The following is a 13903-nucleotide window of genomic DNA, read 5'->3' on the forward strand; positions in this document are numbered from 1 at the left end:
ATTGTGTTCTCTGTTTCCCTTTTGTTTTTCGCTTGTATGTCGAACTGCCTTAGTTTCATATTCACTACTCTCCAATAGAATCTCTCTTTCTCTGACTCCGTTCTGCTCTCGTTCATTTTCTTAGCTTCAAGTCTTTTCTGCTTTTCTTCCTCTCTTTCCTTTTTATTCATTTCCCTTTTTATCCATTCCTTTTTATATTGTTCACTTGTTGCTAGTTTCCCTGTTTTGGATAAGATATTCTCTGCCGTCGTTTGTAACCTGAATTTAATCTTAATTGGTCTGGTCTTATCTTTACTATACTTTCCGAGCCTGAATTTTTCCTCAATTTCCTTCATAATTTCTGGTTCATCTTCCTGAACTAATTTTAGTAAACTGCTTACTTTTTCATTTTCCTCATTGGTTCTTGAGGTTCTATCTGGGTTATGTTTCTCTTCCATTCCTTATATAATTATACATTTCTTTTTGTCAGCTAAGTCTCTTACTATATTCTCCTTCTGTCTCATCACTTTAATAACTGAGTCTTCAGTTTGTTCTCTCATTTGCTGTTTAATTATATCAGTAAATGCAACTTTACTGTTTTCTTTTATCGACTTCCATCCCTCTCTGTTTTCTTTACTATTCCTCTTCAATTCCTCATTCTCCACCTTTACTTCTTTTAACTGTCTTTTTAGTTTTTCTATTTCATCAGTTAAGTTTTTGTTCGCCTTCTCTAGTTCTTCCAATTTTTCAACTCTTTGTAGAATGTTGTTAACATGACCGAACCTACGCTCCAAGTCCTCGATCATCTTATCGACCTTCTCTTCTAGTCTTCTCTTCTAGTCTTGTGTCTCTTCTAGTCTTGTGTCCCCCCCACTCTCTTTAAATCCCTGGAAAATATTCTCATCACTTTCTACTGTATTGCTCTTATCTATACTTCTAATCTTTACATTTCTATTAGACATTTCATCGTCGCTCAGGTGATCGGGGGGTCGTTTGTTTACCTTTCGCCTGTCTGCCTGGGCCAAGTCTACTCCTTCCTCATTTCCTTCCATTTCCCCAGCAATCCCTCCCCTTCTCCTCTTTCCCTACTTTCCCACTACCCCACGAGCAATTTCCCCCACCCTGCAAATACAATAGGCACTTCTCTTTGCTTTGGGATCCACGAAACTTCAATTTTCTTCAGAACGTCTTCTATGCCGTCCGTTCGTTGAAGTGTGTGTGTGTGTGTGTGTGTGTGTGTGTGTGTGTGTGTGTGTGTGTGTGTGTGTGTGTGTGTGTGTGTGTGTGTGTGTGTGTGTATTTGCAGGGATACGATGAAAATTAACATTTGGCTTAATTCCTCTTTGGTTTGAGCCACAACCCTTAATGGCACAATAAGCCATATTGTCAAGATCTATAGATGTAGGCATAAGTGCATAAATTCAATAATCAATTACTTGAAAAGTACGCATTTGCGATGGAAATGATGTACACCATCGTTCATATCACAACATTTTTCACCAGAAACACATAAGCCACATATCAAAATTATTGGTTGGGTGAAACTATAAATTGTCCGATCTATATATACCGGTATATATAGATCTTCATTGTCAGAATATAATTAATTGCGTGGAGCGGTGCGAGCGGATGCAGTAACATGTCCATGCAACGAACCAGCTACAACTAACAGCGATGGGACGCGCGAGCCCCACTTTGAGCAGCCAGGTGACGTTACGGGCCCGCTTTGCCAACACTCTCAAAATTCGGTCGGAAGTGGTTAGACTTGGTATATATAGACCTTGATGTCACTAAACCCCCGTAACGTCCTTGCGCAACGCTGGCTTTCAAATTTATACATAGACCGATAAACATCCAAAGTATTAATTGAATAAATTAAATAAACACCTCCATTTTACACCTTCTGTTGACACACAGTCACAGGAGCTGTAATATTCCTGTCAAGTTCGATATTCATCGTTTCCATCATTCCATCAGTTTGGTGGTTTCTCCCTCTGCTGTGTTGCCAAACAGTAGGATAATTATGATTTCAACTGTAGACTAACGCAATAATACCATCTCTTCTCTCCTTTCCCCTTCTTTTATTTTCCCCTCTACTTTTGAACATCGAATTATTGAAATAAGGATATTCAAAGTTGGAGAAAAAAAAAGTTTCACGTTTCAAACATGTTTAGCTGTATGTATTGTACTCGTATCGATAAGATCGGTTCCAGAACCAGAGTAATGTCCATCGCAATAATCGCATAGCAGTACCAGTATGTAGTAAAACCAAGAGGTACTTATGTCAGTAATTTCTATTATTAAAAACAATGTATTAGGTCATGTAAGAAGAACCTTAACTCCAATTGAACATTATTTTCATTTCTTAGGGCAGCCATGATTTCTTTAATAAAACAAAAATCTTTTAGTTGTAACTTTTGATTATGGCTGTAATGAAAAAAAGAAATTTCATCATAGGGTGTCTTTATTTTTTTATAGAAAAAGCTATAAATGTGAAAAGTCTTACATTATATTTTTTATTATTATTTTCTCTATATTTACTGTTTCCTTTCAAGAAATTTGCCTAAACTTCTTTTATAAAGTATTCTATTTTATTTTCATTTTTTACTTGCAAAACTATATATGTAAAAAAATCTTTCATTATATACATTTTTTATTATTAGGTTTATTATTTTTGTTTTTGAAATGTACTTATTACTTATTTGCAAAGATATATATTATGCCAAATGTCTAACATTATAGAATTTTTTATACTGAATTTTCTTCAATATTCTTTCAAATTTTTTGTCTTTACTTCAGTTATAAAGTATTATTGAAGAGGTCAAAGATAGGAAAGCCACAATATAACATATATCTTTATTCTTTGATATAAACCAGTTATAATGATATAAGTCTACTCAAGATTGGAGCATATGTGTGTTGTATAGGCTTTATAAAATATGTAGGCCATAATCAGTTAATTACATGAAGGGGAGTCGGAGTCGGAAGTGCCAAAAATAGAGGAGTCGGAGTCGGAGTCGGTGGTGTCAAAAATAGAGGAGTCGGAGTCGGAGTCGGTGGTGCCAAAAATAGAGTCGGAGTCGGTGGTGCCAAAAAATAGAGGAGTCGGAGTTGGAGGTTTTGTGTTTCGACTCCACAGCCCTAGTTCCACCTACTTTAAAATGATACGCCTATTCCTATGGTTGGCAGCAAATGCATCGATAATCTAACATATTTGCTCTTTAGGAATTTATGTTTAATACTCCAAAATTACTGGTACATTTGTCACCGCTACTGTTACGCAAGTAGGTTTTCAGTTGCTTTAGGCACGAAAAGCTTCTTTCACATGATGCTGAGTTATCTGGAATAATACGCACTAGCTTATGCAAATCTATGAATGCATCTTTGTACGGTTGGAGCATGATGGCAAGTTGCATAGGTGTGTCCACTTCCATTCCCTGCTCCTGCTTTCTGGCAATCAACCTTCTTAGTTGGTGCAGCTCTACAGATAGATCTTTGTCCTCCACCCAGTAATTTGCAGCCATTCCTGATAGCTTTTCCTTGTTCAAAAAGGTTGGATGATTGGGGTTGAGGGCAGATATTCCAATAAGTACCTGACATGCATCGTCAGAAAACCTTCTTTTCAACTCACCGAGAAACTTGTCTATCACAGAGTAGTAAATCCATCTCTTGGTAACATCGGAGTCATTCGAATCATCATCTTGTCCTATGCCGGATGTTATGACAAACTCATCCAAGTATCGTGGGGTTGCCATTGCCTCTGACGCGCAAGTTGTCTGCGAGTCCCTACAGTCTGGCACAATTCTTCAGCATGATTTCGTAGTTGCTCCCAACTCTCTTCGTTTCTTATCTTTGTGAGACTAGACATCACCGCTTCAACCAAATCAACTGCTGAGGCAAGCTGGAGATCAGGGGACTGGAGTTGATCTAACAAGGTTTTCGTCAAATGCAGCAAACTCTCCATGAACACTAGATTCGTCACAAAATGGTGATCCAGAAGGGCAGTGAGTGACCTTGCTCCACTGGCCCTGTCCACATTTTCCTCTTCCATTAGATGTTTTAGGGTTGCAACTATGGCAGGTAAAGTCCTCTTAATAGCTTGGCAAGCTGAGTGTTGGCCTGCCCATCTGGTCTCCGATAACCGTTTGAGTTCTATATGTGGTCTTTCTAGGTTCAGCTCCTTTTGGAATTTTAGAAATTCCTGATGCACCACTGGCGAGGAGAAAAAGTTGTACAGTGATTGGATTGTGACGAAAAATTCAGAGATTGACCTAATATTGTTTACATAGTCAACTAAAACGAGGTTTAGCCTATGAGCATAGCAGTGGATGTATACAGCCAGTGAAACATCTCTTCTGAATCTTTCTTGGACCCCATTGGTGCAACCCGACATAACTGCCACTCCATCATATCACTGACCGACACAGGTACTGTGGTCAATTTTACATTTGGCTAAAGTTTCTTTTATCTTCTGGAGTAACGATTCTGCATCAAGGCCTTCAGCTGGTGTGAAATCCAAGAATTCATCATGAAGCTCCTGATCATGGAGATACCTCGCAACAATAGAGATCTGCTCCTTCTTCGCTATATCCTTCATTTCGTCCACCATGATGGCAAAGTTCTCTGCTTGTTTCACCTCATCACTTATCTCCTTTCTGATCATACCTGCCATTATTTCAAATAATTCATTCTGTATATCGTGGAGAGTATATTTTGCATTCCCCGGATCGTTAATTTTTTTTTTTTTTTTTTTTTTTGTAACTGTATGATCATATTTGGGTAGCACATTAAGTAATTCCAAAAAGTTTCCTCGATTGTCGGATTCAACTCCTTCTCTGTGCCCTCTCTGGGCAACATTTTGACATGCTGTATAGAGAAGTACATCAATAACTGCTCTAATGTACGGCCAATTTTCCGCCACTGTCTTGTCATGCCCGGCATCAATGGCTTGATAAATTGTTGCCCCTGTAACTTTCTGTAATTTGAATTCTCCCCAAGCTTGCATCGCAAATTTATGACAAGCTGAAGTATCATGAGCCTTCAGAGACATGGTTGCCTTCTTCCAATTCTTGAATCCGTTGTGGGTGAATGATTGTTCAGCTCGACCAAGATTGGAAGTTATAAAATGACGACACGCAAAACAGTAAGCTGCATCTTTGACCACGAAATATTCAAGCCAAGAATATTGTTGGTACCATCGTTTATTGAATGATCTTGTCTGACCACCTTGCATGTGTAAAAGATATTTCTTCAAATCAGGACAGGTAGGCCCACTATCTGGCAGCAGGCTGATGTCATTTGGCCCTGGAGGACGTCTTGTGTTTTTCTGGGTACTGTCATCATCCACATTCTCTTCCAACTCCGGATTTTCAGTAGAACGAGAAGTATATGGTTTTTTATCGTCATCATTAACTCGTTGCCTCTTGTGGGGATTTAGGAAGTAATCCATGACCTATACAGAAAAATAGAACACATTATTAAAAAAGATGGGGTGGGCGAATTTTTCTTTAAGTACTATAGGCCCTATACATAACAGACTAACAATCAGAAATTGTGTTAATCTTCGTGGCTCATTCGGCCCTCGCTAGCAATGGCTGATTTGGACCACTTATACATTTGAAACACAATGGCAAAAGCCGACAAGACTGTGAGAATCAACACCGTGTGAGATCGAAACCTTTATTGGTACGACGTTTCGCTTGTTACAGCTTTTTCAAGTACAGACATATGGCAAACACTCTGAGTACATATAGGCTGACGGGGAAGGAACTGGGAGAGGTTATCAGGATGGGTGGGTGGTAGGTGGAGGGGCGGAGGGGTGTGTGTGAGAAGGGGACGGGTGGGACTTGGTGGAGATAAAGGAGGGCACTTCGGACAGTTTGTTGAAGTGGACTAAGGGGGACATTTCATACATTTGTATAATGCGGGTAACAGATGGATGATAGGAGGGGCGATGTTGAACATGCCTCTGTTCTGCTCAATGGTTTTGAAGCTTTGAATGGCGGCCGCTTCCAGGCATTTCCTCCTCACCCTGTCTGGTTCACTAAAAAGAAGCTCTGCGTTATCCCAATCCATCATGTGGTCGTTGGTGTTCCGGTGGATAACACAGGCATTGGTGGTGATGTTGTTCCGGGAATCGTAGCGATGCTCCCGGATCCGGGTCTTCAGGTCACGGGAGGTCTCGCCGATATATACTTTATCACATCCAGCATAGGGTATGCGGTAGACACCAGCGTTTTTCCCCACATCTCGTCCTGGCTGTCACTCCTTCTAGAGAGCTCTTTGATAGTCCTGCTGGACTGGCCCACTACTTGAATGTTGCAACGCCTACCTTCTTCATTGGCGACTTCAACTGCAGGCATGCTGCTTGGAGCCCTGGAACGCACAACAGCAGCTCAGTGAGTCGGCAACTGCACTCTCTTACTATACTTCACCGGCTGAAGTTCCTAGGTCCGGATTTTCCCACATTCATAGGTTATGGATTGCAGGGTAAGCCCTACCTGGTGTTCTCCAACAACCGAGCTTTTTTCCTCAACTCTACTATCTCACCCGGTGCCCCCACCCTCTCAGACCACATACCCTTAATCCTTCGCATCTCCACCTCACCCACCCTTATCCCCAGTGAGCCTCGGTTACGTTACAGTCAGGCCGACTGGGAAGGTTTCAAAAACACTCTCACGACATACACCAACACAAACATGAACAACGCTCCACATGCGGCAATAGACCAGGAATGGCGCTCACTTACAAAGTTTGTCAAAAACGCTGTAAAAAGGCACATTCCTAGTACAAAGCACCGAAAGGTTGCCACGTTCACCGCTTCTATGCGCACTAACAGACTACGCATTGCACTACAGAACAGATTTACAGATCTAATACAAGCACGCCTAGAGGTCCGTGTCGCCATCCTACGTGACATGCAATGGTTACAGAGCAGCCTGAGGAAGTCCCTCTACATCGATTCACATCGTGAGGAGGAGCAACTGATGGCCTTGCTCTCCGGCGCCTGTGAGACGGACCCTTCCAAATTCTGGAGGACCCTCAAACGTCAGCTGGAGGAGTGCTCTGTGCCTCCACTGAAGGTCATCAACCATCTTAACCATTCTGCACATTCCCCCCAACACCAAGCTGACCTTCTGGCGTCAGCATGGAGTGAGGTCTTTAAACCCCATCCTGTACAAGGACCACATTGCTTTAGCACCTTGCACAGTGTTAACTCCTTCATGAACAGATGTAGTGACCTCATTCCCGACGAGACTGTTGATCTCTCTCAGTTAGATGAAGATGATCCCCTTATCTGCCCCATCGTTTTGGAGGAGGTAAAGGGGGTTATCTCGGCTTTAAAACAAAAATCCCCTGGCCCCTCAGTCATCGATGCACACATACTCAAACGTATGCCAGACAACATAATCTCACACATGACGACACTATACAATAGCTCACTAGCCTCTGGGTACTTCCCACAACTATCCAAGGCCTCCCACACCATCCTAATTCCTAAACCCCCAGAAACCCGCCTCCGCCCCCCTTTCATACCGGCCGATCTCCCTTCTAGAGTACTTTGGTAAGGTGTTTGAGCACGTCCTATGCCGCCTCCTGACCGTGTACCTAGAGACGGAGAATGTGCTGAGGGATTGCAAATTTGGTTTTCGGCCGGGGCGCGGTGCAGACGACGTAATATCCATGATCACTCAATGGGTTCAAAGACCGCCAGACGGTCGCCCTGGTAAGGCCATTTTGGTTTGTAAGGATGTGGAGAAGGCATTCGATACTGTCTGGCATGAAGGCCATAAGTACAAATTGTTCCACAATTTCGACTTTGCCCTGCCGTTCACAAGGTTGCTCTGTAACTACCTGGACGGCAGGACAATAAGAATTAAGTGGCGTAGCTGTCTGTCCCAACCTTTTGTGCCGAAGGCTGGAGTTCCGCAAAGGTCAGTCCTTGCCCCCACTCTGTACAATCTATATACGAATTACCTGCCAGAGCCAGCTTATCCACGCAACCAGGCTCTAACTCTTTCATATGCGGACGACACTAACCACATCAGCAGATACAAAACGCTGCAGGGAGCGTTACACGTAATGCAAAACATCCTAGACGGGGCACACGCGTGGGAGCAACATTGGCGCATTAAGACCAACGCGTCGAAATGCAATGCTGTATACTTCTGCTGCAAGCGAACCAACAGAACAATCACAAACACTCCTCTTAAAATAAACAACACAAACATCCCAGTGAAGGACCATACCTGTGTGCTGGGTAGCACACTTGATAGTGGCCTTACCTGGGCCCCACACTTCCGCAAATAGGGAGCGAAGGCTAGGGCTGTACTGGGAAAGCTAAGATGTTTCAAAACTGCAACACTGACCACCAAACGTCGATTGTACCTAGCCCTCGTCAGACCGATTCTGTGCCAGTCCCCGGGACTAAGCCAGCTGACATGTCCCACTAATAACTACGAGCATCAGAAGGTTCAGAATGCCGCTGTCAAGTTCATCACGGGTTCGCGATGGAGCGAATTCAGAACTACTGAGTCTCTACACCGAATTTCCAACATCCGTCCACTCAACCAACACAAACACAAACTTCACTCAAGACACCTAGAAAAACTGCACGACAGACACAAACACCTGATACAACACATTACACCTAGACCACACCGTACAGACTATCTGTCAGCTGCGCCCGTCCCACGTGCGGTGTACACGATAAGACGTGTATAACCGTACCTATTAATAATACACCCCTTCACCAGTTTTGACTGGTGATAGCAATAGTGATGAAATAATAATAATAACAGTAATAATAATATTGCATGTAGCCCATTGATCGACAGGCTACAAGCATACACAAACAACTCCAATCCAACCTGGGGAAAAGCAAGAGAGCTCATGCCTTACCTGGGGCTAATCAGGAATGCACTCTACACGCGGGAAGTGAACTCTACTCACTTACCGTAAGATACACACACACACACACACACCTCTCACGAACATAGCCACGACCCACGCACAAACATCTACACTTACTTTTTCTTCGACTAAAATTCGCTTCCTTTCGAACTTTCTCTTATACTACATCTCATTTCAGTTTACCTCCCACTAAAGATTTTTCCGTTTTTCCACCTCTCTCTCCTTCTACGCCTCCTACCATTTTCTGAGCTTTTGGTGATTGCAATCTGTTTTTAATCCCGGCGTTGGCGCCGCCGTCCAAGCTCCCAGTCCATTTCTCCCGTGCCACGACCACCAACAGCCCCTAATCGCTCGCTAATTCACCCGGTGGCAATAGCCCTCTTTTATACACTACTATCTTTTCATTTTCGTACAGACATTCTTCCCCTCCCACAAAAACCGATCCCGAGCAAGCGGGTGGTCTTTCCTAGGATTTCGGAATTCATATTCAGTACTTGAAAAAGCTATAACAAGCGAAACGTCGTACCAATAAAGGTTTCGATCTCACACACTGTTGATTCTCACAATTTTAGATTTCGTGACTCATTCGTCAATTGACACCATAGGTTAATTTTAGTTTAGGTTAGGTTTGAACTGAATTAAATAAATTAGGTTCGGTTCGGTTAGGTTAGCTTAGGTTAAATATTTGTATAAATATTCAATCCTTTATATGACTTTTGTTACAAAAAATGTTAAGCTTATTAATTTTTACATTGATTCTAATTATCTAAGAAGGGATTAATATTTCTTCTTTAACATTTCTACCTTTCCTCTTTGTCTTTTAACCCAAAATTCATATAAAACATTATTGGCGTTCTCAATATCACTATTATCAAATAACAACATTTATAGTATAGTAACAGTGTCTTCTTGATAGGGTCACTGGATTCGTTTAAAATTTAATATTGGACTCGAAACCGAGCGGGTCCCCCTGCGCTAATGTGCTGCAAGCAACAATCACTAAACGAATAGAAAACATCCTTAAGAAACAAGTTTCTATATAGTTATTAGTGGATCTGTGAAATTAAGAAAAAGCATGTGCTTCACAACGAAACAAGAACAGTGGAAAGTACATATACAGTTTTTGTATAATTATGCATAAAAATGCCCATCTATCAGTAGCGGTACTACAATATAAAACATATACATGAAGTGAACACATCGCCAATAGCCAAAAAAAAAAAAAAAAAAAAATGCACTATAGTTTCAAGAGACATCTCAAAAGCATTTGACAAAGTATGGCACAAAGGACTCAAATACAAAATACAACAGATAGACTTATCAGATCCCATAAACAAACTTATATGCAACTACTTAGACAACAGAACATCAAACATACAAATAAATACATATACAGGACCAACATTCAAATTAGACAGTGGAGTACCACAAGGAAGCATCATATCACCGACATTATTCAACCTTTACACAAGTGACATACCAAGACCCTCACCACATTGCTTTCAAATACAATATGCTGACGACCTTACACAAATTATCACCTACCCCAATAACAAAAGTAGAAAAATATTAGCAAAAAAGACAGAAAAAGAAATACAAATAATAGACACATACGAAAAGAAATGGAAAATAGCCACAAATAAAACAAAAGTCCAAGTACTCTCCATTTTCACATGCAAACCAACACTAATCACAATAGAAGGAAATAACATACCATTCAAAAAACAAATAACCATACTAGGAGCACGCATAGGAACATGTATACAGATAGCTAACAGCACAAATTAAAAAAAAACAAAAACTAAACACAAAAATCCAATTAAAACTATACAAGACACTAATAAGATCACAATTAGAATACCCTCCAGTACTCAACACCACACCAAACAAAACCACAAACAAAATACTACAAGCTACACAAAATAAGATCATAAGAAAACCACACAAACATACACCTCCCTATCGCACTACAATGAAACAACTACACAAACAAGATAAAATAGAACCTCTTATCACAAGAAGTCACAGACTAGGAAGGACAACATGGAATAGCCTTACAGCTGTCAATCAAGAACTTATAACCCATTGCAACAACTTAGACACAGACAACATACCTGTGTAGTGACGTGACGCACCCTACGACCCGTCACACACTGAACAAAGAAATCTTCGGAGCTAGCCTTTCCAAGTTCCCGTAGTGCGTAGTTTGCAAGGACGTCCCGACCAGCCAGCGGTCAGCCAATCAGGAACTTGGAAAGCTCCTCACGTTCCCGCCAGCCTCCTTTAAAAGGTCAGCGTTTCGCCGACATGGGCAGAACAGTACACTCCTCTTAAAATAAACAACACAAACATCCCAGCGAAGGACCATACCCGTGTGCTGGGTGGCACACTTGATAATGGCCTTACCTGGACCCCACACTTCCGCAAGCAGTGAGCGAAGGCTAGGGCTGTGCTGGGTAAGCTCAGACGCTTCAAAACTGCAACACTGAGAACCAAACGTCGATTGTACCTAGCCCTCGTCAGACCGATTCTGTGCCAGTCCCCGGGACTAAGCCAGCTGACATGTCCCACTAATAACTACGAGCATCAGAAGGTTCAGAATGCCGCTGTCCAGTTCATCACGGGCTCGCGATGGAGCGACTTCAGAACCACTGAGTCTCTACACCAAATTTCCAACATCCGTCCACTCAACCAACACAAACACAAACTTCACTCAAGACACCTAGAAAAACTGCACGACAGACACAAACATCTGATACAACATATTACACCTAGACCACACCGTACAGACTATCTGTCAGCTGCGCCCGTCCCACGTGCGGTGTACACGATAAAACGTGTATAACCGCACCTACAAGTAACACACCCCTTCACCAGCTTGACTGGTGATAACCGCAATAATGTAATAATAATAATAGTAATGGTAATAATAATGATAATAATAATAATAATAATATCGCTACTCAAACCCGACCTGGGGTAAAACAGGAATTCTCATGCCTTACCTGGGGCTAATCAGGAACGCCCTCTACACGCGGGAAGTGAAATCTACTCACTAACCGTAAATTACACACATACACCTCTCACGAACATAGGCGCATCCCACGCACAAACATATACACTTCCCTTTTCTTCAACTAAAATTCGTTTCCTTTCTCACTTTCTCTTATACTACATCTTCTCATTTCAGTTTACCTCCCACTAAAGATTTTTCCGTTTTCCCCCTTTCTCTCCTACTACATCTCCTACCATTTTCCAAACTTTCGTTGGTGATATAATATGCTCTTCCTCCCGGCATTGGCGCCACCGTCCAAGTTCCTAGCCCAGTTCTCCTAAAGCCACGACAACAAATAAGCCCCTAATCGCTCGCAATTCGCCCGGTGGCAATAGCCCTCTTTTATACACTACTATCTTTTCATTTTCCTACAGACATTCTTCCCCTCCCACAAAACCCGATCCCGCGCAAGCGAGGTGGTCTTTCCTTGGAATCCAGAATCCAGAATCCAGAACAGTACCGACCAGTGCACACAACAACATCTCCTCGTCCAATCTTCTAGCCGTCCCATCGAGCCTCGCCGTCATCATCTGCTACCGCCTCGCTGACGTTAGGCTGCACGTCCAGCTACAACCATAAGCTCCACTAAGCTGTGGCCTTAGTCCGAGCTTCACCTACATTTCTCATGTGACCCTTCTAGTGTCGCACCTTGTGGCTAATTACCAAAAGAAAGAGATTAGATATTTTGTTTTTCATTTGTCCTGCCGTTGTTCCGAACCAAATACTACTACACCTGACCACCACTGGTGGCCAAGAATTTCTCCTACTACAGCTGATTCCACTCTACACACACATCCAAATAATAACACACACATCCAAATAAAAACATCAACTTCAATCTAAAACTTGATATATGATTGATATGTCAATGTCAATATTCAAATAGTGAGGAAAAGTGTTATGCACACGTGTCGTCACTCAAATAATATGTACGACACATCTTGTTTCAAATCATTTCATCTTTGCATTTTGTAATACTAAGATAAGCATTAAAGCAAAGCCTAAATTAGGATCGTAACTGTTGTACATATTATCATCATGTGTATAGTTGTGTTTGTATGCATATATATATATGATTGTAGGCGTTTTAATACACTGAATACACATGTACGTATGCAAAAAAAGATAATACGTGCGATATAATTGAATCAAACTACCATCAAATAAATATATAAAGGAGAATGCCAAAGGAGCAATTATAATAACTAAATAGTTAAATAATAATAAAAAAAAAAACAATAAATAACATCACAAACTCCCAGAGGAGCCAGTTACAAATCACACTTGTTATCAAAATATGCGCGGAACGACAGAGTAACTCCAACCATCCCCTTGTAAGTGGATAAACCACTAACATCCCTTTAAATTCAATAACCTACATAAAGGTAAAAATAAAACATGCATATTACTAAAAAAGAAACTTAGTGAGTACATACCTTACACACCCTTAGGTGAGGGGGGGGGGGGAATGTCTCCCACGTAGACCACGGCCGATGCCGACCCGATGAAAGTGAAAAATGAAAGAAGTAGTTGCAGTTTATGAATTTAGTCCCAGCGGAGCTAGCCGATTTAGGGACTGGCTTGCAGTTTCTGAGTGGCTTCAAGTAGTGTGAATGAAAGAAGCTAGGAAGCACCCCTTTTAAAGGGGTGGAAGTGACCTGATAAGCCCATGGATCCATCAAAGGCCGAAAAGGACAAACAAGAAGTTCCCTATCCTACTTTGAAAAACGGCATAGAAGCCTAATCCACCATACAAACCTTTCAAGCCTTATCACATGCACAAGAAAAGTATACCTTTATAATAATAAATCTTAATAGTAACACCAAAATATGTGTACAAATTAAAAGGGTATCATATGGCAACTCTCATATATGTGCATGTCTGGCCAGTGGCCAGTAGGCCCGGCGATGCGATGTAATTAAATAAAAATACAAATATATCAGTCCGACGCAGCA

General features: G+C 41.6%; 1 protein-coding gene across 1 annotated transcript; it reads right to left on the bottom strand.

The window, feature by feature from the left end:
- Positions 1 to 4385: 4385 nt before the first annotated feature.
- On the bottom strand, positions 4386 to 13686 carry LOC143021492 (zinc finger MYM-type protein 1-like). The gene is made up of 2 exons (XM_076179044.1): positions 13384 to 13686; positions 4386 to 5431 (listed from the first exon to the last, which is right to left on the bottom strand). Exons 1-2 carry the CDS (start codon positions 13624 to 13626, stop codon positions 4391 to 4393), a joined length of 1284 nt encoding a protein of 427 aa, XP_076035159.1. The 5' UTR covers positions 13627 to 13686; the 3' UTR covers positions 4386 to 4390.
- Between the last annotated feature and the right edge of the window lie 217 nt (positions 13687 to 13903).

This window comes from Oratosquilla oratoria, chromosome 42, assembly GCF_046742065.1.
Source record: "Oratosquilla oratoria isolate Oo_2021 chromosome 42, ASM4674206v1, whole genome shotgun sequence".
Taxonomy (NCBI): Eukaryota; Metazoa; Arthropoda; class Malacostraca; order Stomatopoda; family Squillidae; genus Oratosquilla; species Oratosquilla oratoria.

Coding starts and splice junctions, on each gene's coding strand:
- LOC143021492 (XM_076179044.1), bottom strand. CDS start 13,626: ATGGATCCATGGGCTTATCAGGTCACTTCCACCCCTTTAAAAGGGGTG. Junction 5,432..13,383: donor CTCACCTAAGGGTGTGTAAG/GTATGTACTCAC, acceptor TTTTCTGTATAG/GTCATGGATTACTTCCTAAA.